Source organism: Thermobia domestica, chromosome 17, assembly GCF_964235325.1.
Source record: "Thermobia domestica chromosome 17, izTheDome1.hap1.1, whole genome shotgun sequence".
NCBI lineage: Eukaryota > Metazoa > Arthropoda > Insecta > Zygentoma > Lepismatidae > Thermobia > Thermobia domestica.
This window is the reverse complement of record NC_137470.1, coordinates 55,448,723-55,475,950: the sequence shown is the minus strand read 5'-3', so window position 1 is coordinate 55,475,950 and position 27,228 is coordinate 55,448,723. Positions and strand designations below refer to the sequence as shown.

General features: G+C 36.9%; 1 protein-coding gene across 1 annotated transcript in view; it reads left to right on the top strand.

Moving 5' to 3' along the window:
• Positions 1 to 26,554, top strand: part of LOC145674329 (uncharacterized) — a 43,503-nt gene extending 16,949 nt beyond the window's left edge. The window contains exons 2-3 of the mRNA XM_081744256.1: positions 14,765 to 14,944; positions 26,276 to 26,554. Coding sequence (XP_081600382.1) covers positions 14,765 to 14,944; positions 26,276 to 26,326 — 231 coding nt within the window. The 3' untranslated portion in view covers positions 26,327 to 26,554. The remainder of the gene's footprint in view (positions 1 to 14,764; positions 14,945 to 26,275) is intronic.
• Positions 26,555 to 27,228: the final 674 nt, after the last annotated feature.

The following is a 27,228-nucleotide window of genomic DNA, read 5'->3' as shown; positions in this document are numbered from 1 at the left end:
AGTTATAAATATTGAAATTACATAATACAGTAGTTACATTTCGCCTAGAGTAGATTTAAAGATCTCAAGAAGTCAGTAAAGTTAACTTACTAAAATTCTCGTTAATTTCAAAGAATAAATAGAATGTTTCGTCGTATAAAATAATGGGCTGAGAAACCATTATGGTTCAGGTATTCAATACTTTTAAGAGCTACTCATTTCATTAAAAGTATACAGGGTGTTTCAAAACAACATCGATAATGTTTCGGAGCTGATTCGTGACACTAAGATAAGACAAAAAGTATAGGCCAACCTGGGTGCACAAATACTTGCTTTTGACACTATGACCAGCCGAAAAACTGTCGGAAAAGTGCAGAAACAGTCATAACTCGAGAACAAAATGTCGGATCGAAGTCTAGCAAAAGGGAAAGTTTTTAGTCGTAGATTCCATCAATGCACAATTCGATGTGGTGCAGAGGAGGCGCAAGGGTGATCCCCAAAGAAACTGAAGAATGCCTGGGATATTTTATGAAAAGTTGACAGAAGAAAACTGGCTAGAATTAAGTGCATTACATCAATAAACAAAACTCGTGCTACATTGTCCAAGTTAGAAGAATGCTGTTAGAATTCATAAAAAGAAGAGATACACATGTTTGATAAATCTAGTTTGCCTAAGAGTATAGTATATTTTCCGAGGGGGAACTGTCCTTCCGATAGACATATTTTCTCAGTGTATGACTTATCATTTTTGGAAAATACAGGGTGCGGCAGTGTTCATAGCGTAATTTGACTTGCGTAGTACAATGGCGTACTGTATGAATGCGCGCCAGCTCGTGCCGCATTCGTGTACTAATAAGCTGTCATTTCGAGTGTGACACTGATGTGGAGCGGTGGAGTGCACATCATCGTGCCTTGGCTGTTGAAAGTTATTTCAAGAATAACAACTCTGTTATTGCTACCCAGCGTCTATTTCGACAACATTTCAACTTGGACGTCATGGGAAAGTTCCAGATGGACGGACCATTGAGAGGTGGGTACGTGCATTTCGAACAACAGGTTCTTTTTGTAATGGCAAACCGGGAAAAAGTGAAAGAACTGTGCGGACACCAGAAGCCGTGGAAAATGTTCGTGCTGCAATATTGCGTAGCCCAAAAAGATTGGTCGTCGTCATTTGCAAACTGTGCATATGTCCGATTGCTCATTCAGAAGAATATTGTACGAAGATCTCCATTTTCACCCATATCAGCTGCAGATTGTTCAGGAAATTAGGCCTTGCGATTGGGTTTCACGAGAAACATTCTGCTTATCCATGCGTGATCTCCTTCGCCAAAATCCACAAATGTTGCACACCATCCTGATGTGAGATGAAGCTCATTTCGAGTTAGGTGGTTCAGTGAATAAACAGAATATGCGTTGTTGGAGTGATGTAAACCCGCATGAACTGCACATCAAGCCCTTGCACAATTCTCGTGTCACAGTGTGGTGTGGAGTTGCTTCCTTTGGGATTATTGGTCCTTACTTCTTTGAGGATGACAGCGGTGTAGCTGTAACTGTCACAAGTGAACGCTACCTAAAGATGCTGCAAGACTTCGTTCTTCCCCAATTAGGTATGGTCGATGTGGATGTGGAACAATTATGGTTTCAACAAGACGGAGCGACCTCGCATACAGCCAGAATGTGCATGGATTTCTTGCGACAGACATTTCCAGGTAGAGTAATTTCCCGTTTTGGTGACATTTCCTGGCTGCCTCGTTCACCTGATCTTTCATGTGCAGACTATTTCCTTTGGGGTTACCTGAAGCAAAAAGTTTTCCGAACACGTTGTGCCACAATTCCTGAGTTGAAGGATAACATCAGAACTGCCGTCGGCAATGTCCCAGGGAATACGTTACACCGAGTTATGGAAAGCTTCCAACGCCGCCTAGATGAATGTGTTGTGCAGAGGGGGCATCATTTGACAGGAGTCATATTCAAAAAGTAATCCATGCAATGGACAATGACTTACACATTAGTAAATGGCATACCTTTAACTATTAATTGACATAAGAGGTAATAAATAAAATACAGTTACTGAGTGATGGCGTGTTTTTAATATCCTACTATGAACGCTGCCGCATCCTGTATGTTGCATGGGAGAGCAAAGCTTTTGTAAGTGTAATTATTAAGAATGCTTTGTATTTTAAAACCAATCAATTACTTTAATCTCTTTCTTATCTTTCTTTCTTTTTTCCTTTTTCTTTATTTTTTTTAATTTTAGAATATGTCCCTAGTGTGTTTACATTCCTGAACTAATTCACTATTGAACTTACTATCATACGAACTTCTAACTTTATTATTTAGAGTATGTTACCTGTCTGTCTTTTCCGTCTTACTCTTACAAGTTCTTCTAGTAGAAGTTTCATACACGCGTTTCGTTCGCGATACCCTTCCACTTTTCATGCCCTAACACGTTTATGATACCCCGAATTATGTGAAAATTAAGAATCAGTGACAACGCCAGAGGGGAATAAAAGGACAAGCGTCCGTCCCATGTGACGTTTCCTGCCCCCTGCAGACAAATTGTATTATCATATAGGCGAAGTAATAAATTCCCTTTTCGTATACAAAACTTTGCTGTCTCCCGATTTTTTCTGTCCTTCCGCTTACTCCCACCTAATTAATTAAAACTGGCGTCGTCACTGTTATGAATACTTCAGTTAGTTCCTGCATCAATATATAAGAATTTAAAATACTTTTCACTGAATATTTTATAGGTTAAGAAATAGTTACTGACTCAGTGAAGCAATTGATGCAATTTAGTTCACTATTATTGACTGCGTAGGTATTCAAGAAATGACCAGGAAATCTTAGTGTGAAATATGCTAATATGAAGGGTGTTCAAATACATATTTTCACATATTAATGTCTAGACCTTGTCAAATATGAATTGAAGTAACTTGTGCTATTTTTCGGCGTACTATCCTGCCACTACGTTTTTTTTCACCTGGCTATGAGCCTCTTTACTCAGTCGTGCACCTGCAAGGCAAAAGGGAATAAATCAAAAGTCTCATTTTCTTTTTATTTGACAATTTGAAATATATGGTTTGGCTCTATGTACTGTAAAATAATAGCACTCGTAGGAAAATAAATAAGGGATATATAAGCATGCTCTTGTTTTGAATAAGTCCATATCATTCAAAGATCTACACCGTGAAAAGGAATAAGTCGACTTATTCCCTTTCGCCAAATGCATTTCTATATGAAACGATACCAAACTATGTTATTCTTTAAAGTAATAAGTCATTAGAGTTTTCATTTCTTATGGTTACTTTTGTTGGCAAAGTGAACAATGTAACATAATACTATTGACAAGGTGGAGAAAGGGAAGCGGCTAATTGGTGGAAACTTTGATCTAGCGTATTTTTTATACAATCAAAGAGCTATGTAGCGTATTTTTTTTATAGAAGTAAAATTGTTGTGCGTTAAATATTTTCAGAGCGGTTGGTGCCAGTTTTATTTAATCATTATCATGAAAAGATTTGTTGGCAACAGTCGCTACTTGTTGCTCATATTTAAATATTTTAGTTTTCCAGTTAAAGACTTATATGCTCAGTATATATGCCTTGAACTTGATCTGTAGTAATGACAATGGAAGAAAATTTCATGTGCAGCACTTTAATGAATTATCTAATTCCAGTATCAGTGATTTACTTTCGGACTCTGGTCCCAGTTATCACCCGGAAGAAAGTGATGGCGCTTCGGATTCTAGTTCTTATCGAAAGAACATTGACGGAAGAAAACGTTTTTTCCAACAAAATAAGGATAGGGTTAGACAGACTAAGAAACGTATATCTTTCTCCAAACCCGTTTTGGACTCGCTAAGCAAACGCAGGAAGAATAAAAAGCTTAGTGTCAACTCAGAATACGATGATAAGGAAAACATTGATAGTGTATTTAGTAAACTGAAAAGAGATGAAGATTTTCCTAGTAGTAAGTAGTCTAACGATCGGCAAGTAAAGAAGCGAAGAATGTCGAAAAAGAAGCAAAGGAAAAGAAGAATTCAGGACAGCAGTGCATTTCGACTAGTGGAACTGTTGTACCTCAAAAGAAGAGGATACCTCTTTCAACGTGTCGTTCCGGATGCTACAAGAAATTTTCAGAAGAGGAACTCGAGACCATTTTTCTAGACTTTTGGAAGCTCGGAGACCACAATGTACAAACTCAGTTTATTGGCAATCTGCTATCCATATCAGAAAAACAAAGCTCAAGACCTCGAAAAGAAAATCCACGAAATCGTAATGTGACTTGCAAACAACTTATTTCTTAACTCATCCTGGTGGCAATAAAGTTCAAGTGTGCAAAGGCTGCTTTAGTAAAACCTTTTCCATTGAGATCAAGTACTTGAATGTTGTTGTAAACAAAAAGAAGAAATCAGCATCAGGAATATTATCTCCCAATAGAAGAGGTTCCACTACTCCATTGAATGAACATTTTAACAAATACCTGCATCTGAGTCGCATTATGGACGACAAAGAAGTAGCAAGAAATGCCTACCTAGCTATTTAAACAAGCAAACTATATATGAAATGTATATACAAATCTGAGTGTCCTGAAAGCATAAAACCTGTGAGCTACACATTTTATCGCAATTTTATGCGTAAAGAATTTCCATTTCTTTCAATTAAAAGACCAATAATTGATACGTGCAAGGTTTGTGACACACTTAACGTGAAACTAAAATATTGTTCCTCAAGTGAGACTGACAATATTCAAAGGCAGCTATCTGATCATCAACTTAAAGTTGAATATGCTTATAACATGAAGAGGAGTGACAAGGAGAAGCGCAAGAGAAGTGGAGAAGAATCAGTTGTCCTTACATTCGACTTACAGCAATGCTTACCGACGCCAAACAAGTGTGTCATTTTACAAAAGACTTCTATGGGCACACAATTTAACTGTTCATTTGCTTAATGATGACAAAGCAACTTGTTACATGTGGCACGAAGGTGTAGGAGGACGAGGATTCAATCAGATTGCGTCGTGTATGTTTGAGTATATAATGAATTTGCCTGAGTCAGTGAAACACCTTACTATGTATTCTGACACGTGTGGTGACCAGAATAAAAATATCAATTTTGTGGCAATGTGTACTTTCGCACTCAAACAAAAGATAACCTTACAGAGAATAGATCATAATTTTTTGGAGCCTGGAGATACTCATCTAGAGCGCGATGCTGATCATGTCCGAATTAAGAAATGTAAAAAGAGTTCTAGTATTCAAATTTGTGTCCCACGGGTATACTATATGATGGTTAGAATGGCTCGAGGAAAGAGACCATTCACAGTCGTGGAAATGGATACCACAAAATTTCTTTCATTCTCAGATCTGCTAAAGTCATCGCTTGTTCACAGACATCACAACGCTTTAGGAGTTAAAATAAAATGGGTCGAAATAAGATGGTTGAAATACGAGAGAGAATTTGGTGTAGTCTACCACAAAACAAGTCTTCGAGATGATGATACATTTCTCACAATGAACTTCCGTTGACGAGAAAACACTGGCAAAAATGCAACCGTTGGTCCAACCTACTCAAGACCGAATCCAATAAATCCCGAAAAGAATAAAGATCTTCTGTTTTGCTACCCCTAATAGATCCAATATATCATGGATTCTACACATCTTTGGTGTCGTCTCCAACTGTAAGATTCACAGACCCTGACATTTTTCAGTCAGAAGAAGGAGAAAAAGAAGAGCTATAAGTGATTGAAATTTACTTGTATTATCTGAAAATGTAAAGATTCAAAGCTAGAATAGTTTCTTTTCAAGTAAATCTGTTCTGTCATGTTTCAAAGTTACTTGAAAAATATTAATTTCGTTCCTGTAAAAATAAGTGTAATTTTATAAAAACATTGTCACAATAGATGTAGAAAGCTTAACAAACAAAGAAAACTGAAGTTAAAACTTAAAATAAATAAAATGCCATAATTTGTACAACAGGTTATATTCTTACGGCGACTTAAACCATCCCGTCTCCCTTAGTAACTAATAACTAAAAAAGTGTAAAAAGGTAATAAGTCTTACTTTTGGTTATTGTAAAAGAATGTTACTGTAAGTATCAGATAAAAGCATATCTGCAGCATTGTATAAGACCAAGTATGTTACTGTATAACCTTCACATTTATATCATTAATATAAAAATAAATATAGACGACTGAACTTTTAAAAAGTCTTTAAACCTCTCTCCTGGAAAGTAGCGATTTTGACTTATTCCCTTTCGCCTGGCAGATGTAGTATTTTCCTCGTTCCTCCATCAATAGAGAATTGTCTGAACTATTTCCTGTCAATAATACCACTAATAATGATAAAAGATTCACAAATTGAATTCAGTCCGTATCTTTAGCCAACGACAACGACTTTCTAAAATTTATGTGGGTGCATATCAATGGCGAGGTGGAATTAGGCGAAATGGAATGGAATCCTCCATGGAGAAACGACAGTCCCCCAGAAATCATATCTCGGATAGGTCCGGATGTGATACAAGTATTTGTGCATTACCACTTTTCACTCTCAGTGTATCGAAACTTACGTCAAAGGAACTGTTCGGAAATCTTCACCGGTTCTCTCCTCTGAACCCCATGCTAATAGGGCCGAACTTGGTCATATACCACATCTGGAATATTACTACTTATGTCAATGATCCCGAAAAATATGTATTCGACACAAATATAGGATGTTTTCTTTTTCTTTTTTGCATGTCACCCTCCCTTCCACTTGAAAAAAGCAGTCTTTCTTTGTGCTCACGTGTGCATTTCAGATTTTCTTCGATTTTTCCAGTACGTTTTGAGAGCGTATTCCTGACGGGATCGCTTTTTCGGAAGCCGAGAGCAACATATTCTTCGTTGTCTTACTTTCGAACCTTCTACATTGCTCATGTTGCCAAATATGAGTTAGTATTTACGTAAACAATATGCACAAAAATCGATGCCACACAAGTTTTCTTTCGTTCGAAACTTGGAGATTTGTAAAAAGAATACTGGTGTAACAAAACTTGTCCGCATACTCTAAAAATAACCAGCACAATCGTTTACAATAATAAATAATGATAAAAAGAAACATCAAAGATCAAGAGTATGACTCATTCTTCGGTGGATTGAAAACAGCACAGAAAACGACAAAATGTCTCCAAAACGATTTGTTAGTATTTCAAACTCATACCTCCCCATAACGCACAGTAAAGAAAGACTAAACAATATTCAATTCAATTGTTTTATGAAAGAAATACATTTCTTTCAGTCGATTGTTTTAGCAGTCGCATTTGTGGAACGAAAACCTACAGATATAGCTGGTGTGGGTGAATTCTACAGCATAAAACATGAAACAAAAGTGTTGAGTAGTATATAAATATACGCAGAGCTTTGACACATTTCTTGAGCTACAATTAACGTGACAGAAGATAGGAGAAAAATGTGCCCGCTCGGGCTAGCAGCGATGAGTTTCATTGCATGATTATCAAATTTGCAATCCTCTTATTGAAGAATGCAGTTCTCTTTGTTTCAATGCTCTATTTCCAACACTTTATTCGGAGCTATAGGCATTTAATCATAGCTTGCAGCCGGCGTACGAATACTTTCGACTTCCACCATAGGGGTGGAATCTCTGCCATGTTAAATAGAGGTTGCAAAAATATACCCTAGCCTGCTACTATGTTAAATAGGGGTTGGAATATGTGTTGGTAGTCATAGACTTACATCGGACGGGAATATGTGTTCGTACTTTTTAATAATCTCTGCGGAAATATGTCGTAGCCTTATGTACTATTCTCTGCTATATTATGTGTTGGAATATGTGTTCGTAGTCTAGCTACATAGGGAATTTATCCCATGCTACATAGGGGTTGCCACATATGGTCATAGCCTTTCGTATATATTACATAGGGGTTGGAAAGAGGGGTCATAAAGGAGAACGAGTTCTATGGGATACTCATTTTACCATACCTAAAAGTGGTCATAAACTCTGCTATATTAAATAGGGTTTGTAATCTCTGCTGTGTTCAACAGGGGTTGAAAAAAAAGGGCCGTGAAAGAGAAAAAATATACAGGGTACTCATTTTTCCATACCTGGTCAATACACGTGGTACCGGATGATGGAAAGTGTTCATAATCTCTGCTATGTTAAATAGGGATTGAAAAAGGGGGGAAGTAATATTTTATCAACATCTAGAAGAAAAGGGTCGTAAAAGAGAACGAGTTCTACGGTTCTACGGGGTACTCATTTTATCATACCTAGTCGATATGAGTGGAACGACATATCGTGTGGCGCTGAGAAATTGACTGCATGCTGTCGTCCAGGTACGGGAAGAATGGCAATTCTTAAAAAGTTGAATCAGGTGCCGCACTTTAACTAGCCATCCCCTCGTAATAATTATGAAAAGTCGGTTTTCTATTGGAGGGTGTTTGAAGTTCTTTGAACAATAAAATGACAGGTCAGACCTCAAACAGTCGTCAAAATGTGACTTTTCTTCTCTTTCTAAAAGTGTTTCAATCTTCCTCTTCAATTCTGCACATGGAATGCGTTTCTTACCTTTTTGTCTCTGAAGCAAATGAGATGTGAGTGCGCAGCGAGCGCGGGCTGACATTCAATTGAGCTCCCGCTTTCTAGGGCTCACCAAAGGTGTCCAAAATCATTAGGTTGGCGCTCACGAGTTCGGAACTCACGCTCACTCGACCTCAACCTCACGAAGTGAGCGTGAGAGTGAGTGAGCATGAGGTTAGAATGATGTTGTGAGCGTGAGGTTGAGTGAGCGTGAGGTCAGACTGGTTATGTGAGCGTTAGGTTGAGTGATCGTTTGGTCAGACTGGTGATGTGAGCGTGAGGTCAGGCTGGTTATGTGAGTATGAGATTGAGTGAGCGTGAGGTCAGACCGGTGAGGTGAGTGTGAGGTCAAGTGAGTGTGAGGTCGAAATGAGTTTGTGAGCATGAGGTCGAGTGAGCGTGAGGTCGAAATGAGTTTGTGAGTTTGAGGTTGAGTGAGGTTAGGTCAAACTGATGTGAGCGTAAGGCCGAGTGAGTGTGAGGTCGAAATGAGTTTGTGAGCGTGAGGTTGGATCAAAGTAGACACCTGGTTCTTCCAATAGCGGGGAGAAGTATATTGTAATTCGAAAACACTGTAGATTTTTTGTTCTCTACACAAAAGCTTCTTTTTCTCTATCTGAAGATAACACCTGCTGTGAAACGACCATAGGTAAGCAGGGAGTATCTTTGGTCCACTTCCCTTTTTCTTTTTTTTCATTGGCCAACTTAGGATAGAAGTTTTAGTGTCTTTGTAATCAGGTATTTCTTAGAAGCAAGTAGAAAGTAATCATGGAATATCTTGATGTTTTCCCAGGCACACTGGAATATTTGGCCTCGAAATCCGGTCAAGAATATTCATTGTTTAGTATCATTAAATAACCGATCAAATTAAATTGTTTTGTATTTACCTACATTTTTAAAGATACATTACTGCCAAAACTGATTTGAGTATTTTTCTTTGTACCTTTAACTATAGTTTTCTCTTGTTTAAAAAGGATTTTGTAGGCTAAGTCAGTGTTTTATTTACGAATTTTCTAGAGGGGAGGGGAATTTTGATCCTGAATCTTGGGCTAGCAGTTAACCACATAACAATTGCAGCAACCCCCGCCCTCATCCGAAGGGAGCCATCTCTCCAACTACTTGAGTGCAATTTCCCCCCGAATATACTATTCGCCCCCAAAACAGAGTGCTTAAATTCTTAGCGGGATTCTTTCTCACCAATGAGTTTCCACACTGGTTTGCATGTCGAATACATTGCAGGCTACATCACTTAGTAGCCCTTGTCCATTCTCTCTAAACAGGATTAGTCTATTGAGTATTTTCTTCCACCTTCCGTCATATTTTTATCCTTTCAACCCACAGAGAATACATTCATTCACCTTCACAGTTGCCGTTCTTAAAAGGAAAATTATAGTATAATTAAAAGTGCGATTCTGTCATTTTGAAACAAAATATGCCCTCCCCCCAAAAAAAGATTCTAACGGGTGCAACCAGCCTGTGGGCACCCCTTTCTGCTCCAAATAGAAAACAGAATTTACATATATTCTGGGCGAGTATTTGAGATACATTATCACATCTTGATAAGTATATAGAATTTCATATACACCGGCTATTTACTTGGAAATAAAATTAATATAGTTAGCAAGTAATTGTTTTTGTATAAATATAACTATGCAGAACAGCCATAAATAAATGTTTTGTATTACTAGGGTAAATGTACCAGTCCTCGACCACTTAACTCATTTTCGTATAATCCTTTAATCGTTGCTCATAGAGCGGAACAACTTAGGAGGATGGAACTACTCACGTGTGTTCCTAAAGCTATATTTCATCTATATTTTATCCAAAACGGAGATAACATACCATTTATGTAATATTAGTCGGACAAACACCGATGATTCATTTATTATTAGTGTTCGACCAGGGCCGAATTTAATGTTTCGCCACCCCTAGGCCCAAAAGCGTTTGGCGGTACTCCCCTGTCAATGAACAAAATTTTAACAATAGAAAATAATCATATAGAAAAAATATTTTATAAATATCTTCGTTTATGTACAAATTTTAATGCATTTTTACTTGGTATCCTGTAAAGAAAGATTTGAATTGTTACAAATTCATTTTCTTAATTAAATTTACAGAGAATGATTAATTTGAGTTTTACAATACGAGATATTTCAATAATACAAGAAATTCGTTTCGAATTTTCGACTGTACCTAATAGTTTTAATATTGAAAATACCGAGAGTGTCTCTAAAATGACCAGAATAACTGTTTGGACTGTTGAAATTTATGTAGATAGAGATTGGTAAGATGGCAGATGACGAGGGTCACATGCGAAAGAGAACTTAGAGAAGGGGCCGAAGCGCATCATACGGACCGGCCTCTATTCAAATGTCTACTGCAAGCATAAGGTTAAAAATTCACTTAACTTCGACCAATGATTTAAGCCATAGATCAGCAAAATCAATTACTTCTTGGAGAGCTTCGTTTTTACTTTTATTATTATTATTACTATTATTATTATTATTATTATTATTATTATTATTATTATTATTATTATTATTATTATTATTATTATTATTATTGAGCGTTGACTTTTTTCTGGGGCCGCGGTGGCTCAGTGGTAGAGCGTTCACCTCTTGTGCCTAGGGACCCGGGTTCGAAATCGGCACTCAAGAAGTGAGCATGAGGGTGAGTGTGAGGTCAGACTGATGATGTGAGCGTGAGGTCAGACTGATGATGTGAGCGTGAGGTCACACCGCTGAGGTGAGCGAGAGGTCGAAATGAGTTTGTGAGAGTGAGGTGGAGTGAGTGTGAGGATGAAATGAGTTTGTGAGCGTGAGGTTGAGTGAGATTATGTCAAAATGGTCACCTCTTGGGCTCACGCTCACTTCTCTCAACTGAGCTCGCGCTCTCTCCTCTCAACTCGGCTCTCGCTCACTCGGGCTGCCAGTCACTTCTCTCGACTAGGCTCGTGGTCACTAATCTCAAGTGAGCTCGGACTCATTCATTTCATTGGGGCTAAGACTCACTCGGGCTCACGCTTAATTATTGAGCCGGAGCCTGGTTGAGCGCGAGTGCCGAGCTCACAAGCTTCGAGCTCGCGAGTTTGTACACGTATCTAGTACACACGATAACTCTTTAACAAATGCGAAGTTTTGAACTTCGTTTTTTCACAATAGATAGCCAAAGTAATTATTTCAGCCGAGATCGTTAAAGTAGTCAATTCGTTAGCATATTATCGGGTAACGGCGACTTATATTCGTCCGTTAGAACACACGACAACTTTTGAACGAAAGCAAATTTCTGACTTTTTTCTTTTTTTTCTTTGCAATAAATAGAGGAATTATGTTAGCTGAGTTTGTTAATGTAGTCAGTCAATCTGTTAACATCTTAATGGGTAACAGCGAATTATGTCGGTCCGTTAGTATACACACGAAAACACGATAACTCTTGAAAAAGAGCGAACTTTTGATTTTGTTTTTTGCAATTGATTGCTAGAACAATTATCGTGTCCCAGTTCGTTAATGGATTCAATCTGTTAACAGTTTAACAGGTAATGATGGCATCTTTTATACGTTAGTGTACACGATAACTCTTGAATGAAAGCGAATTTTTGAGTTCTGTTTCTTTTGCGAAGGTAGTATAAGTAACAAATCTCACCGTTAGATTTCAGCAAGCGTCCTGCAGCTACTGACGTATACCAGGCGAAATTGAAACTTTTGGTCGCTGATTCTGTTTACTATCTACTAGAGTTTGTTTAAATTGCGCTGTTAACTGGCAGATTATATCCATTCTTGTTTGTTCTTCAACACACATAACAACGATGGATATACTCAGTGCTGGCCGGTGGATTTTGGTTGCGGGTGTTGCAGTACGAACGATAAGAGACAGAAGATATACAGTGGACTCATTGACTAATCAGCATAATTTTAGATGCAAATGCTATGTGACATGTTAAATTAAATAAAAATCTGTTTTTAAAAAATAAAAAATGCAGAACATTTAATCCGATTAATCACCTTTATTTAATTAGTAAGTTCATTCTCCTATCTTTGATTGGAACAAATCTGCCTAATACATGCTGGTTGAACTCTAGTATTCTTATTGTCAGGTCTTTTTCGGTGGCAAGCATAACCAATGGTGATAACCTTTCTTGGGACATTCAATTTCTTGAAAGTGTCAATTCTTTTTGATGTGGAAAAAGAAACTTTTCTATTTTTACTGACGCCGTAGGTACAGTTATATTAATTGCAGAAGCTTTGTAGATTCACTAAATATTTTTTTTTCTAGATTATTGTGAACAATTGATTCTAGCAAACTCAGTCCCTGACAGTGATCCGAATTCCTCTTCAGTGTAGACTGAAGAGAGTTCGTAGCAGAAATTAATGTTATAAAAAAAATGTACATTGAACACGCTTTATTTACAATTTATGTAGGAAAATTTAAAATAAATTGTGGAAATGTACCTAGTGCATACAACATTACTGCCATAAGATGCCCTGTAAACTTAAACCCCCTTTTTTTTCGAACACTCTCCTGAATTGCACTTTGCTTGTTTTGTCTAAACCATAATTGTAAGTTTTTCCTCGGTTGAAAGTTGGGCAATTTTTTTTGTAATTTATTTACAGAAGTCATGACAAGCAATTCATTCAGAATTTGTAGGTTATGTACAGAATTAAAGCACACACAATAAAAATAAATCTAATAACTAATAACCAAAATAGCTAATACAAAAGAGATACCAGTATATGAATTGTGAATGTCACATATTCATACATAGGACTGTCAATTGGCCGGCTTTTCATTGGCCTGGCCGGAAAAATTGCTGTTATTTTGATTAAAGCCGGTGATGGATACAAACTTCTCTCCAGCCCCTTTATAACCGATTTTTTTTTTTCAAGTTTGTATCTAGTTTGAAGTATAGATATTGAAAAGTAGCTGTCATTCTGTAAACTCAAAACTGTTACCTTTCACCATATATCAACGAGTAATATATTTTGTTCACCTGTTTAGAAAACTTTAGAGAAATCTTTTAAGTTTTATGTCCTACGATTATGCCGGTTAATGAGTAATGAATGAAATGGTGGAATGAAGAAAGTGGGAGGAAACGGGAGAACCCCGAGGAAACCCACGCACACGGTGTTTGTCCACCAAAAAGTTCACTTGGCGGAGGCTGGGATCGAACACGAGACCCCAAGCACCAGAGGTGAACGCTCTACCACTGAGCCACCGCGGTCCCGAAAATTTTAGAGAGATGACAGGGACTGTATCAGGGGAAATTTGAAATTTACTTACAAGGAATTTTATACAATTATTAAGAGTGGAAAAGGACTTCTTAAAGCAATTTCCTATAGTTGAAGTAGAGACTATATGTTTAAAGAGTGAATTTCATTTTACAAATCCAAAATTGTCACGCAAAGATTATTATACTTTGGTTCATCTGTTTCAATAATTTTAAAGAAATAGTAGTTACTGGTAAATACAATAAATTGATCAATGCCGATTGATCAATTTCAGTTTCTCATTTATAGCACAATATATCTATTAAGCTTATTAGTGAATGTTCTAAGGACATACAGAATATATGTGTTAATGCACTTCGTTCACGATAGTACATTTCCTTTCCATGGATAGGTCCGAACAGAGAGACTTCATTCTGAGACCTATGTCATAGAGAATTTTGAGGAAGTGCCGGTTTTTTTATTTCACAGAGTTGGCAACCCTATTCATATATCAACACACACACACACACACACATGTGCGTAAAAGAAAAAACTACATTCCAAATCATCCGTCTTGGTTGTTACGCAATATACTTCCACATGAGGCGAAACAATGTTTATCAACGTTCTGGAAAGCAATCTTGAAACCCGCCAGATATAGGAACAACATGTTAGCTGGGAGGGGTCCAAAGTATTTGAGGAAGGTCTAATACGTCTACGTAATAACGAACCTGTCTTTTACTGTACCCCAAACAATAAGTAATTGTTAATTACCGTCACCTATATTTTTAGAAAAAAATTATAGAACGATTATTTCTATAAGAAAAGAAAGAGTACATGATGAGGAGTAAAATAAGTCTCTACTCACTATAAAGTCATGTTTCCGACGAATACAAGTTCCGTTAAACATATGTACTCACTGTATTATCAAGTGAAAAGAATGCTGAATAGATTGAACAAAATACATTCAGTACTAATACATAATTTGCACTTATGCTTTTCGTTGCAGATAACAATCCTGACAGTGATTTCATGGGAATGGCTGGTCTACTCAGCGTTAGCAGCTGACAATCTAGCAATGAACGTTGTTTCGACGGTGGCAATACTCTTTTCATTTACAATCTTGGTGCTATTGTGGGACAAGAATATCCCTCTAGAAGGAGGAGAAGAGGAGGAGGAAGAAGAAAACGTGAGTATATTAGCATACGACTGTAAAGAAGCACGCTTATTTATCAATACCGAACGGAAACCTATGCGAGACTAATTGGTCGCATTACATAGATGCAATGGTCAAGAGAAAAAGTGACGAACTAAATTCTCCGTATATTCTTACATAACTATAATTTCTAATTGCATGCTTTATGACGTCAAAGTTTGCGGGTCGCATTCTCAGTGAGAGGAAGAAAGAGTTGGAAGATAATCTGACGTTGATAAAAGACTGTGGTGACAGGAAAACAAGAACATTGATAAATCATTCGATTCTCTTGCAGTACACTACTCGTGGATTAATGAGAACACGTACACTGCTAACACTTTTACTCCTGCGTCATTTTCTCGTCCTTTCCTCATTATGTTTCTCTTTACTTTTGTTAGATTCTAAAGCCACTTTTTACCTCATTTTCTTCTTTCCTCATTGTGCTTCTCTGCCTTTTTCAGATTAAACTGCCCTCCTACGTGCTCCCCTCTGCTCTTTTCCTCATCGTGTCCCTTTGTGCTTATCTCACATTATAAAATCGTTATCTCTCTTCTTCTTTCCTGATTGTGTTTCTGTCCATCTTGCTCAGATTATTATTAAACAGGCAGACCTAGTTTCTTTATGATTTGTTCTTAATGTTTTTTTACATATTCCTTAAGCCCGGAACAGTCGAAGCAAATAAATATATAAACTAGAATGTTATACTTGAATACCTACTTTTGGGCCACCCTGTATAATTGTTATGATATAATTGTTTTGATACATGATGTATATATAGGTTTAAAAGGTATCTAAATACCAATCTGACGTCAAATGTGTAGAAATCAAAATGGCGGACCCAACATGGCGGACACAAACTACAAAAAAAAAAAAAAAAACTATGGATTTGAAATTGGGTATGTAGAGATATTCGACGTCGCAATGTATGAATCGAATATCAAACGTGTAAAATTCAACATGGTGGCTCCAAGATGGCGGACAAAATGCAAAAGACAGATATGGAACTGAAGGTGGATAGCTAGAGGTTTTCTTGATCTCGGAACACCAATGCTATGTATAAAGTGCAAAATGCAATATGACGGATCCAATGTGGTGGATAAGAGTGCAAACGCACAGAATGGACATATGCGTATCGAGATGAGCCTGGGCTCCTTCTTGGCCTCGTCTCGATTTGGAAAAGCACATCTCCGTCTCGAATTAAAGAGGAGACCGAGACGAGATTGAGACTAGTCTTGGTGACGGAACCATCCCTATTCATGAGAGTCAACTTGTCATACATATGGCTCAAAAGTGTACACGGCATAATGTGAAACCGGAAAGATATTTGTGGATGGATAACGATGTTTCAAACTCCAACGCGCCCTTTTCACTGTCATTGCTCGGATCTTCAGATGGTGTCTGCAAATAATCACAACGTATTCTACAGGCGCCATTCAAGGCAAGCGAGATGCTACAGACGTAAAGTGTACTCGGTGCAAGGTTTTCAATGTTATATAACACATGCCGACCCCCGCGTATCTCTTCGGGGACGGGGCAGAGAGTTGGTAGTAAAATAGTTATTGTCTATGATTGCAATATGTTCCTATCATGAAACTTTCACTTGCGCTACAGAACTTGCGCTGTATTCCGTGCCTCAATTTTGGCATGATTGTATAGCAAAATAGGCTCCCTGTTTATTATAAAACTTCACCTGCCCCTAATTGCCCAATTATATACTATAGGTATTTTTCTACTACATGTGTAAGAATCACATACGTATGTCCATTCTATACATATTTTTTGCAGGGGCCGCGGTGGCTCAGTGTTAGAATGTTCATTTCTGGTGCTTGGGGTCGCGGGTTCGATCCCAGCCCCCGCAAAGTGAACTTTGTGGTGGACAAACACCGTGTGCGTGGATTTTCTCGGGGTCCTCCCGTTTCCTCCCACTTTCTTCATTCCACCATTTCATTCATTACTCATCATCACCGTCTTCTTTAGCCTAACCGGCATAACCGTGGGACGTAAAACTCAAAGATTTCATTTCATTTTTTTTTCATTTTTCATTTCTTTTTCTTTTTTCTTTTTCTTTTTTTTCTTTTTTTTTTTTGCACTTTTTGCCCGGCACATTGGATCCGTCATATTGCATTTTGCACTTTTAAGATTGAATTCGTACTCAGTGACCAAGAAAACCTCTACCTACCCCCTTTCAGTTAAATAACAGTGTTAGCATTTTTTCCAACATCTTGTGTCCACCATTTTGAATTTTACACTTTTCCGATTCATACATAGTGACGTCGAATATCTCCATACACCCAATTTCAGATCCATAGCTTGCTTTTCATAACTTGTGTCTGCCATGTTGGGTCCGCCAGTTTGATTTGTAAACATTTGATGTCAGATTCTTATTCTTATTCAACTACCTTTTAAACCTATATATACTACATTTGAAAACAATTACATCATAGCTTCCTATTTTGTCCACGTTTTTTGGTGTTTCGGAACGTGCCTTATTCTGATCTTCAAATGATCGCCACGCCCCCTGCAGGCCCCATTCAAGCGAGATATTTTACATGTGAGAGGTACTCGGTGTGACCCTTTCAACGATATATAACACATGCAGATCCCCGCGTACCACTTCAAGTACTTGCTTTGTTAGTACCCCAGTCGAATCAAGCATCGGTTGTTGACTTTATTAATAAGGTCGTTTTTATTCATATGGTTGTTGTAATTGTCTTTCTTATCCCGCACTTATCCTCACCACTGATTTGACTTGTGTTAAGATCGCCATCTTATAAAAATTACGGACGAAGAGTCACCTTCATTCAGGTTGTGGCTAATTTCTCAAAAAGGTCAAAATTTGGAAAGAAAAGGAAGCAGACCAATTTAAAAGAGCAGAAAATTTCGTATCAAATTGTTTTTGAAGATCTTTCTTAAGACTTGTAATTGTCCAGAAGTGTTAGAGAACGTAAATTTTATTTAAGAAATCCCTGAAAATTCCCAGTTTGATGGGAATGTTGAAATACTTTCAGAATTAATGGCCATCATTATCTAAAAAAAGGTGAATTTTAGGATAATTCTTCTTTTTTCCAGATCGGAGAAATGTTATCGAACCCTGGAGCAACCTCTACTTCTAAAACTATATTTTGTGTTCTGCCATTTTAAGAAAAATGAAAATTCTTATGCTATTCATACCTTTGTAAGATAATAAAAGAACATCATTAGGAGATGAATGATGGCTACTAATCTAATCCTAAAAGCATTTCAACATTCCCCTCAAACTGACAATTCTCGGTATTTTTTAATAGAAATTTCCCGAATGTGAACATAATTTCTTTAGTTTGGTGAATTTACGGAAAACTTTAAATCTCTATTTGATAGAAAATTTTCAGCTCCTTTAAATTGATTCATATTTTGAGAAATTAGCCAAAATTCGAATGATAGTTACTTTTGTCTGATACTTTTCCGAGATGATAGTCTTAGCACAAGTCAGATCAGTGAGGACTTCTAGTATATTAATGAGGAGTCAATTACAACAGTCCTTATGAAGAAAAAGAAAATATTATTAATTATGTTCACGAGAACCATATAAGCAAATTCTACTGCTACTGGCCTTAGATTTCAGAGAGAGATTCTGATTGGTCAATGATGTTAGACGACGATCGTTGTATTTGCAATATTGTAGTTTTTGTTCAAGCCATTGACATTGACTCTGAAGAGTGACGACGCCAGAGGAGGGCAAAGAAGCGGAAGATCCTTGGTGGCTACATCTTTCCCTCCAGATATGTTGCATTGTAAAATAGATCAAGTAATATAGAACTACCCTCTAGGTTGGGTTTCTCAATCTAGAGGCCGTGAGCTCTAGAGGATCGCGAGAGGAATATATGGATGTCGCAAAGTAACGTAAGGAAATAAATGTAAATTAGAATCTAGAAGCGGATGAATTTCTTATTTCGATGGACATATTTTTACTTCTAATGCCTGCTTACTGTTAAGTACAGTAAAGAACGTTAAAGAATCATTTAAAGCACGCTGGGCGGAAAGGAAAAAGAGCCTGAAACATCTATCGATGGAAAATCTTGAAGTTGTTTTAGACAAGCATAGAGTTTGCAGCAGCTATAATGAGCGAAATAATTATGTTCTCGACGGCGTCAAGGGTGTTAGAAACATTTAGTACTAATTTAAAAAATGAGAGTCGATAAATTTAAATAAATGAGAAATAATTTCGTCGACAATTGGAGTTTTATTCGGGATCCTTTGTTATTCTTTGCAAAGTTATTTGTGTGTAAGGCTAAGGCACATATACAAGTGTAACCGATAGTCACCGATAATAAAAAAAAACTTATTACAAATCAGAATTACTTATAGCAGTAAGGTGATGTAATAATAGGGGTCGTGGTGTGAAATAGGTTGGGACAATCTCCTTTACGGTATATAAAAAATAGTTGGTCGCTAAAACTTTATGCCCCTACGTTTGATTCCCCCTCCCAAAGGAATTTTGAGCTGGTGCCATCACTGTCTCTGAGAGTATTGGTTTGTATCTCTTAGGTATTAGTTCTATTAATATAATTCATTATTTACACTGCACTTTTACTCCAATCTATTGTTTTAACATTTGCAGGAAGTTGTCTGTCTTGTTAACATTTCAATGTATGATTATTTTTTAACTTGGCAGACATTTTGTGAACTATAAATTTGGATCGGTGTTCATCGTGATGGTAACAATTGGTCTCTGTGCTGGCTTCCTCATAATCTCCATCAATCAACAAAAAGCTAAAATGGGTCGTTCTGTTTCCAACTTTCCTCTCAAATGGGCATAAAGGCAAGATTTTAAGCACTCAAGCCGATTCGACGTACATGTCTACGGCCCCTCATAGTGCTTCTAGAGGCGGTTCGACGTACACGTATACATCCCGTGTAGTAGTGACGAAATGATACATATTCTGCCATCTGTTGTTTTCTCAAATGAACGATAGCACATGTCATTCAAGAGTAGACTGCAATGTGCTGTCAAATGTTGGTTTTCCTTCTTATTACATGAAATTATACCATTTTGAGACATTATGCGACAATTACTATTTTGGTGATTTAAAATTACCGCCTCTTGCATCAGCTGATGGGTATTTAACTCCAGGTTCAAGAGGTTAAATAATTTTAAGCAAGAAAAATTAATTAATGTGCTATATGTTGGAAAATAAGATTAATCAAATATCTAATTGAAACGTTAAATTTGAAGGAAAGAAAGATATCTCGTATATAATTTGAAAATTTCCTGTTTGCATCAAAATATGAAAACAAAATTAATTACTGCCCATGTCAATGGTCAAGAAGAGTCTATGCTTCCTAATTTCTAATTGTGTTTTGTATACTTATTTTAAGAAGCGCAATCCAATGAAACTATTCAAGGGATCACGAGAAAAAACGACCTCAAAGTTGGGGCAAAAATAAGATAAAATATTCAAAATTTGAGGTCATTTTACTCGTGACTCCATGAGCGGATGTGGTTAAAAATATTTCCATTGGATTTAGCGTTTTGAAACATCCAAAAAAAAAAAAAAAAACGCAGTTAGAAATTTATCCAAGCGAGAAGAAAATGTTTCCAATTTAACGTTCCACGATTATGTTTTTAAGACTAAGGGAGACTAATGATTTACTCAAGTGAATGATGATATAAGAATTGATGGAATGAAAATGTGGGAGGAAACAGAACTGCTCTGACAAAAACGACGGACACGTTGTTGTCCATCACAAAGTTACTTGGCGGGTACCTTACCATGTTCTCTTGCCTAAACTTAGGTTTAGCAGCTTAGCGACCTCTCAACTATGGATTCGACACTAATGTGGGTCATTTGAGACATTTTACTTGACACCCATTGTCAACTTCATTCTCAGGAGAGGCTGAACTTGGAAGCGATTATTCATCTCAGCTAACCTGAAAACAATGGATTTGACACTAATGTTGGCCTTTTCGATTATTTTTACATGCCACCATTTCTTCCTTCTAGGGGTGATTATAAAAGCTGAGTTTGGATTCAAACGGCATCGGAAGTGTCACTGTTCGTCTCGGTGATTCCAAAACCTGCGTAAAACTCCCTGAATGTTGATAAGTTAGTATCAAAAGATACACTCTTAAAAATTTCCTTGCTCAGAAATGAGAAAAATGCAAGTTCAAAACAAAATAAGTAATATTTACTCATATTTGAGGAAAAATGTCTCATTATTTCCAAATGTGTTTTCATTTGTGAGCTCAAGGCAAATTTTCAGGTTCCCATTTATGAGAATATCTCACTTCTTAAAAATGAGAATGAAATATTGCGCGATTTGCAATAATATAGATGATTAAAAAATAAGGGTAACAATCTTACCGAAATAATATTACTATGTTTTACTAAAGAGTAATATTAGTAGGGCTCAATTACTATTCAGGAAACGAGATAAAGGATTTCGGCTGTAACAGAGTGCGAATGGATATGAGTACGCAGTAGGTGATGTAGCTGAGGTGGCGTATGGGTACATGTCATGTGACAGCGGCGAGGAGCAGCATGCATATCAACATTCGAACGTAAGTTTGGGTGAATTGTAAACATGCTACCATAGACTAAAAGTTACTGTAGTACATTCGTTGGGGTGTAGAACACTGGCCCCCCTCAAACAGGTTATATAGGCTATAGCAGTCAGGTTGGCTCCCTTATGTATCAAAGCTCAGTACTCAATTCACATAACAACGAGTGCAGCAATAACAAGTGAAGGCGGTTTAGAGCCCTGTAGGGCACGGAGGCATGTCAATGTTTCACACCCTTCGCCATTCGTTATAATGTGCAAAATGGCTTATGTACGGAAATAAAGAATACATAAATCATCTGTGTAGTTAGAAACAGCGTTACAAAACAACGTGCTATTTATTATTATGGAATTGTAATACAAAGGTACTTTGTACTGATCACCGAGCAAAGATTGACGCCTCCTTTTTTTCATGACCAATAATCATTTTAATGACACAAGTTAGCAGGTTATTTGTGGCATAGTACTGTACGTATTTGTTCTTAATTTAATATAGGGGTTGCGATAGCTCAGTGGTAAGAGGGTTCACCTCTCGTGCGATGAGGCCCTTGCTTTGATCCCAGAATTCTCAGCTCACGGCGAGTGGGCTTTCTGGTGGATAAACACAGTGTGCATGGGTTTTCTCGGGGTTCTCCCATTTCTTCCCACTTTCTTCATTCCACTATATTTTCCATTCTCATCATCATCGTCTCCTTTAGCCTACCCATCACAACTGCGGGAAGTAAAACTCAAAGATTTCATTTATTTTTTAATCCAACGTCCCACGATTGTGCTCCAAGGCTAAGAGAGACAGTGATAGAGATGGATAATAATGGTGTAATGAAAATGTGGACGTACGTTTCTTGACAGTTTTTGCATGGGTTTGTGACCTTGTTTCCAATCTGAATTGAATCCTTAGCAGTGGAATTTCAGCACATTTATGAGAGGCAGAAACTGCCACATGCCCCTGCCGTAATGAAGAAGGTGGAAGGTAGGGGCTGAGTCCTGGAACTCCAGACCTTCCCAGGAATTGCTACTTTTATGTAAATTTTATCTAATTTTAGGGACAATTTTACATATTTTAATACAATTTGTCCTCGTATTGAACTTGGAACCCCCCGAAATAAATTCCTGTGTACGTTTCTTGTAGGAGGAAACTGGAGAATTCTGGAAAAGCCCACAAACACGTTGTTTTCTCATGTAGGCAACTTTCTATGGTAGAAAAAATGAAATGAAATCTTTGAGTTTTACGTCCCACGGTTATGCCGGTTAGGCTAAAGGAGAGGGTGATGATGAGTAATGAATGAAATGGTGGAATGAAGAAAGTGGGAGGAAACGGGAGAACCCCGAGAAAACCCACGCACACGGTGTTTGTCCACCACAAAGTTCACTTGGCGGGGGCTGGGCTTTTTATGGTAGAGAAGTAGGCATATTGGACTGCGATGACTCAGTGGTAAAAGTAGCCTCCGATGCATAGGGTCCCTAGTTTGATTCCACCTCCGTCAAGTGAGCAGTGTGAATAAACATCTTATGTGTTTTATCGGGATTCCCTCACTTTCTTCACTACAGCATTTTCGCTCATTATCATCATAACGTCTCCCTGATCTTCGTAGCATAATCGTTGGACGTTACACTCCAGCAGAAATTGTTGCTGTTATTCTGAAGTAGACGGATAATTCTTGAATCTGTATTATCAAGAAGTTGGTATAGTGTTGTAGGCAACGGGAGAATCTTGAGTAAACCACTTCAATGAAAAAGAAAAGTCTTGAGAAAGTGAACAGTGATAAAAAGGAAAATGTTCGACTGTCTGATGCAGTAGGAATAAGTAACGCACATAAAATACAAGTCATCGTGGAATTCGTGGAATTTTCTTGAGTTGAAGTGAAGATTTAAATGTGTTATGTTTTAAACAATATCTATAACTATAGGTGTTTATTTAATATAAATTCTGGGTGTACTAATAGCTTGAATTTTTTTATTGCATGTTTATATTATGTTTATATCCTTTTACGTCTTCTTGTATTTGAGAATCCCGTTTCTGTGCACCGTTTCTCGCTTTTGAGGAAGATGTTTCTCTAACATTTTTGAGAAATGTGTTTCTCAAAATTGGGGTTATACGTCTCATTTCCTCAAATGTTACTTTCTCAATTTTAAGAAAAAATACATTTTTTCTCAAATTTGAGAAAGCATTTGCACACTCAGAAATGAGACATAATTCCTCGCATTTGAGTCATTATTTCTCAAAATGATTTGAGAAAGTCGAAATTTTACTTTTAAGAATGTATTACTCGGTGCACAGGTAAGAAACGGATGTTCTCAAATACGAGGATTTTTTTCTCGAATTTAAGAAACCATTTTTAACAGTGTACCCGTGGAAATTACGTGCCACAATTTCTTTGCCAGAAGTCGCAGAAGTTTTACAAAAATGGGATTATGATTATGCCGGAAAAATGACAGAGCGTCATCGAATAAAATGGTTTAATTGTGGTTTCATTGAGATATTATTCTCAAATCACAGTACACCGTCCGACAATTAAGTAATGATACCGATTTTATTGTGACCAAACAAAGAAAAAAAGACCGCACGAAGTGGAATGACCTCTGCAACTCAATTTGTGGCATGTTCCGTAATATCGTTATCAAAGCTACTTGGATGTCTTCAACATTGTCAAAAAGTCGTCCTTTTAATGGTAACTTCAGTTTTGGAAACAGAAAATGGTCACAGGGGGCCATATCTAAAAAAAAGAGTGCTGCAGCACGAATACTTATATTTTGGTAACTATTCTATCAGGCCTTGTTTCCATATTGTCAAACTAAACACAATGCATTGAGCAAGTTTATGTGATAATATATAAAAGGAAACCCAATCCCACAACAGTTTTAACACAATAACTGTATCTTCAACAGACTTCTTCTCCTTCTGGCTCCTTGAGAGTTAGTTACCTCTCATATGCTTTCCAAAGATCAACTTTTAATTACGCTCCTCCCTTCCTTAAAATATATTTTTTTCTGTTTTTCACTTTCTCTTGTTCATCTACACACTTGTCCAATTAAAAATATACATATTTCTGGATACATTCTTCTCCTCTAATTATTCTTGTTATGTTCCCTTATTATTTGTTCTCTTTTTTGCTTCTTCCTTTCCCTTTCTTCTTTAAGTAAAATCTATTATTTGTTTATCGCGAATCCTGCATACCAATTCATCACTGTGTCTTCTGCCTTCATAATTTCCCAGTCTTCTTTCCATTTTCTCACTTTTGACTGTTCTTTGCTTCTATGACATATTCTCTTTCCCACCATATCCTATGTTTCTCTCTTTCTGATGCTTACATCTAATATGTTGTTGTCCCTTTTCAATCTTATGTCATTCTTGTGCTGCTTTAACCTTTCTTCCATCTTCTTTTTTCTTTCTTCTATGTAAATTTTGTTATGCTCCTCCCATCCGAATTTATACAGTTCACTGTTGTTTTTCTCTTATATATATATATATATATATATATATATATATATATATATATATATATAGATAGATAGATAGATAGATAGATATAGATATATATATATTACATAGCCTTGCTCAGTGTATTGTTTAAATTTTCTTGGCCAAATATTCCTTAACCAGTACGACCTGGTGAGCGAGTGGATTGTTGTGGATAAGAAATCAGCTACCTGGGGCTGAGTATTTAGCCAGAAAACAATGAATTCTCTTCATGAAACACTCCAAAATACTTAAATAAAACTGGACATTCACTGTGTGATCTTTCGATATAAATTAATGATGAATGATAGCCTTACTGTCATAGAAACAAGAGAATTGTCTTCACTTTTGACTTCTGAAGTCGAAGATTCTTGCCTTTTGCGCATCCTGGGGACTTCACCCTGACGTTTAGTAGCTGGATCATAATAATAATACCAACATTCATCCTTTTCAACAATTGAAAGTAGGAAATTGTTATTCCTACGGGTCGTTGCCAGGATGTTACGGCGTAACCAACACGCTCTTCTTTTTGTTCCTCAGGCAATGAGTGTGGCACAAACCACGATGGGACCATCATCTTGCCCAAATATTTCGAATTGTCTTCCTGTTAACACCAAAATCATCTGCCTTCATTGTCACAGTCACGCAACGATCTTCTTTCACACGTTTACGGACCTTGGCAACGAAATGTTGGTTACGAGCAGACAATGAACGACCCAGATAAGGTTCATTTTTAATCGATTCCACACCACATTTAAAACGTTCACACCACCTAAAGATCTGTGCACGAGACAACATCATACACTCTCCGCACTAAATCGATAGTCTCTACGACATTAACACATAATTTTTATATTCGCTCTCTGTTCCATTCTGCTAGCGTGACGAGGGCTTCTCAGTAGCTGCCGATAATGGCGTCGTTTTCCCGTTGTGCTTCGCGTGCGACAATGCGGTGTTACCAGATTGTAGAGGAGGGATTACTGTTTCGAACGCATATTGATTTGAGAATTGAATTTACTGTTTTGTCACAATGAAATCAGTCTCATTGCTTAATTGTCGGAGGGTGCAAATGTATTCTCAATTTTGACCATCAAAGGTTGAATGTTTTTTTTAAACATGTTGTTTAGTCATTTATGTTCTATAAAAAATATCCGATTTCATAGCGAGAAAAATATCTACTGTTTTCCAATAATTGAGAGGTTCTTATGATTCATTATAATTAAAATAAATCTATTAATATTAAATATAATTATATAAAGAAATAATGTTGTTGGTTTGATATTTCTGCTCTCAACACATGTAATAATTATTTTTCTGGAATATCTTTCCAGGGTTTCATGCTCGTGGATGACACTACAATATTGCTCCGTCGACACGGATGAGATAGTGCTATATCTCAAATGAGAAACCAGTGGCGTAACTAAAGGCTTGGGGGCCCTCCTGCAGACAGCGTGGAGCGAGGTCCCTTCTCTACGTCCCACTTCACGATTTGGTGTCCCCTGGTGGCTTGAGGCCCCCCGTAATGCGGGGTCTGCGGAGCCCTTCTTTACGCCCCTGTAAGAAACCGCTATGTAAAATTCTGTAAATAAAATATGATAAAACTAATTAAATGTATAGAATTGATTTTCCTATTTTTTTCGAAAACTCTTTGGTGTAGTTTGTATATAAGGCAAGCAGCAAATGGTAGAAAAGAAGTTTTCTCCAAACTTTTTCCAATGAGGGCCTCTTTAACTGTCAGAATATTCTACGGACAACACTAATTTATTCTCTTTGAAAACAAATTTATTATTCTAAAGGAGTTTGCTTACCAGAAACTCCTCTATGCACTTACTCTATCTGTCCAAGCGTTCATTCGTGAGACATCAACTTCAAGAAGTATTTTATAAATCACCTTCAATTTAGGGCAAAATATAGAGAATCTAAAATTAGGAATCGACTACATTGACGAAGCTAATCCACCCACCGGAATGTAATATATGGCTGTGCCAGGAGTATATTTTTATTTTTTATTTTAATATTGCATATATTGGTTTCTAACATAATTGCAAATATATTTTTTCTTTTCATTTAAGTCATTCTGAAAAGGAGGAACTTTTGGTTTTTGAACTGATAAGACTTAACTATGAAATCATTGCTTGAGGTTGAAGTCGAAAGAAAATTCATAAAATATAAAATATGTAGCCAAGTCAGGACTTTGCAATAATAATAATAATAATAATAATAATAATAATAATAATAATAATAACAATAATAATAATAATAATAATAATAATAATAATAATAA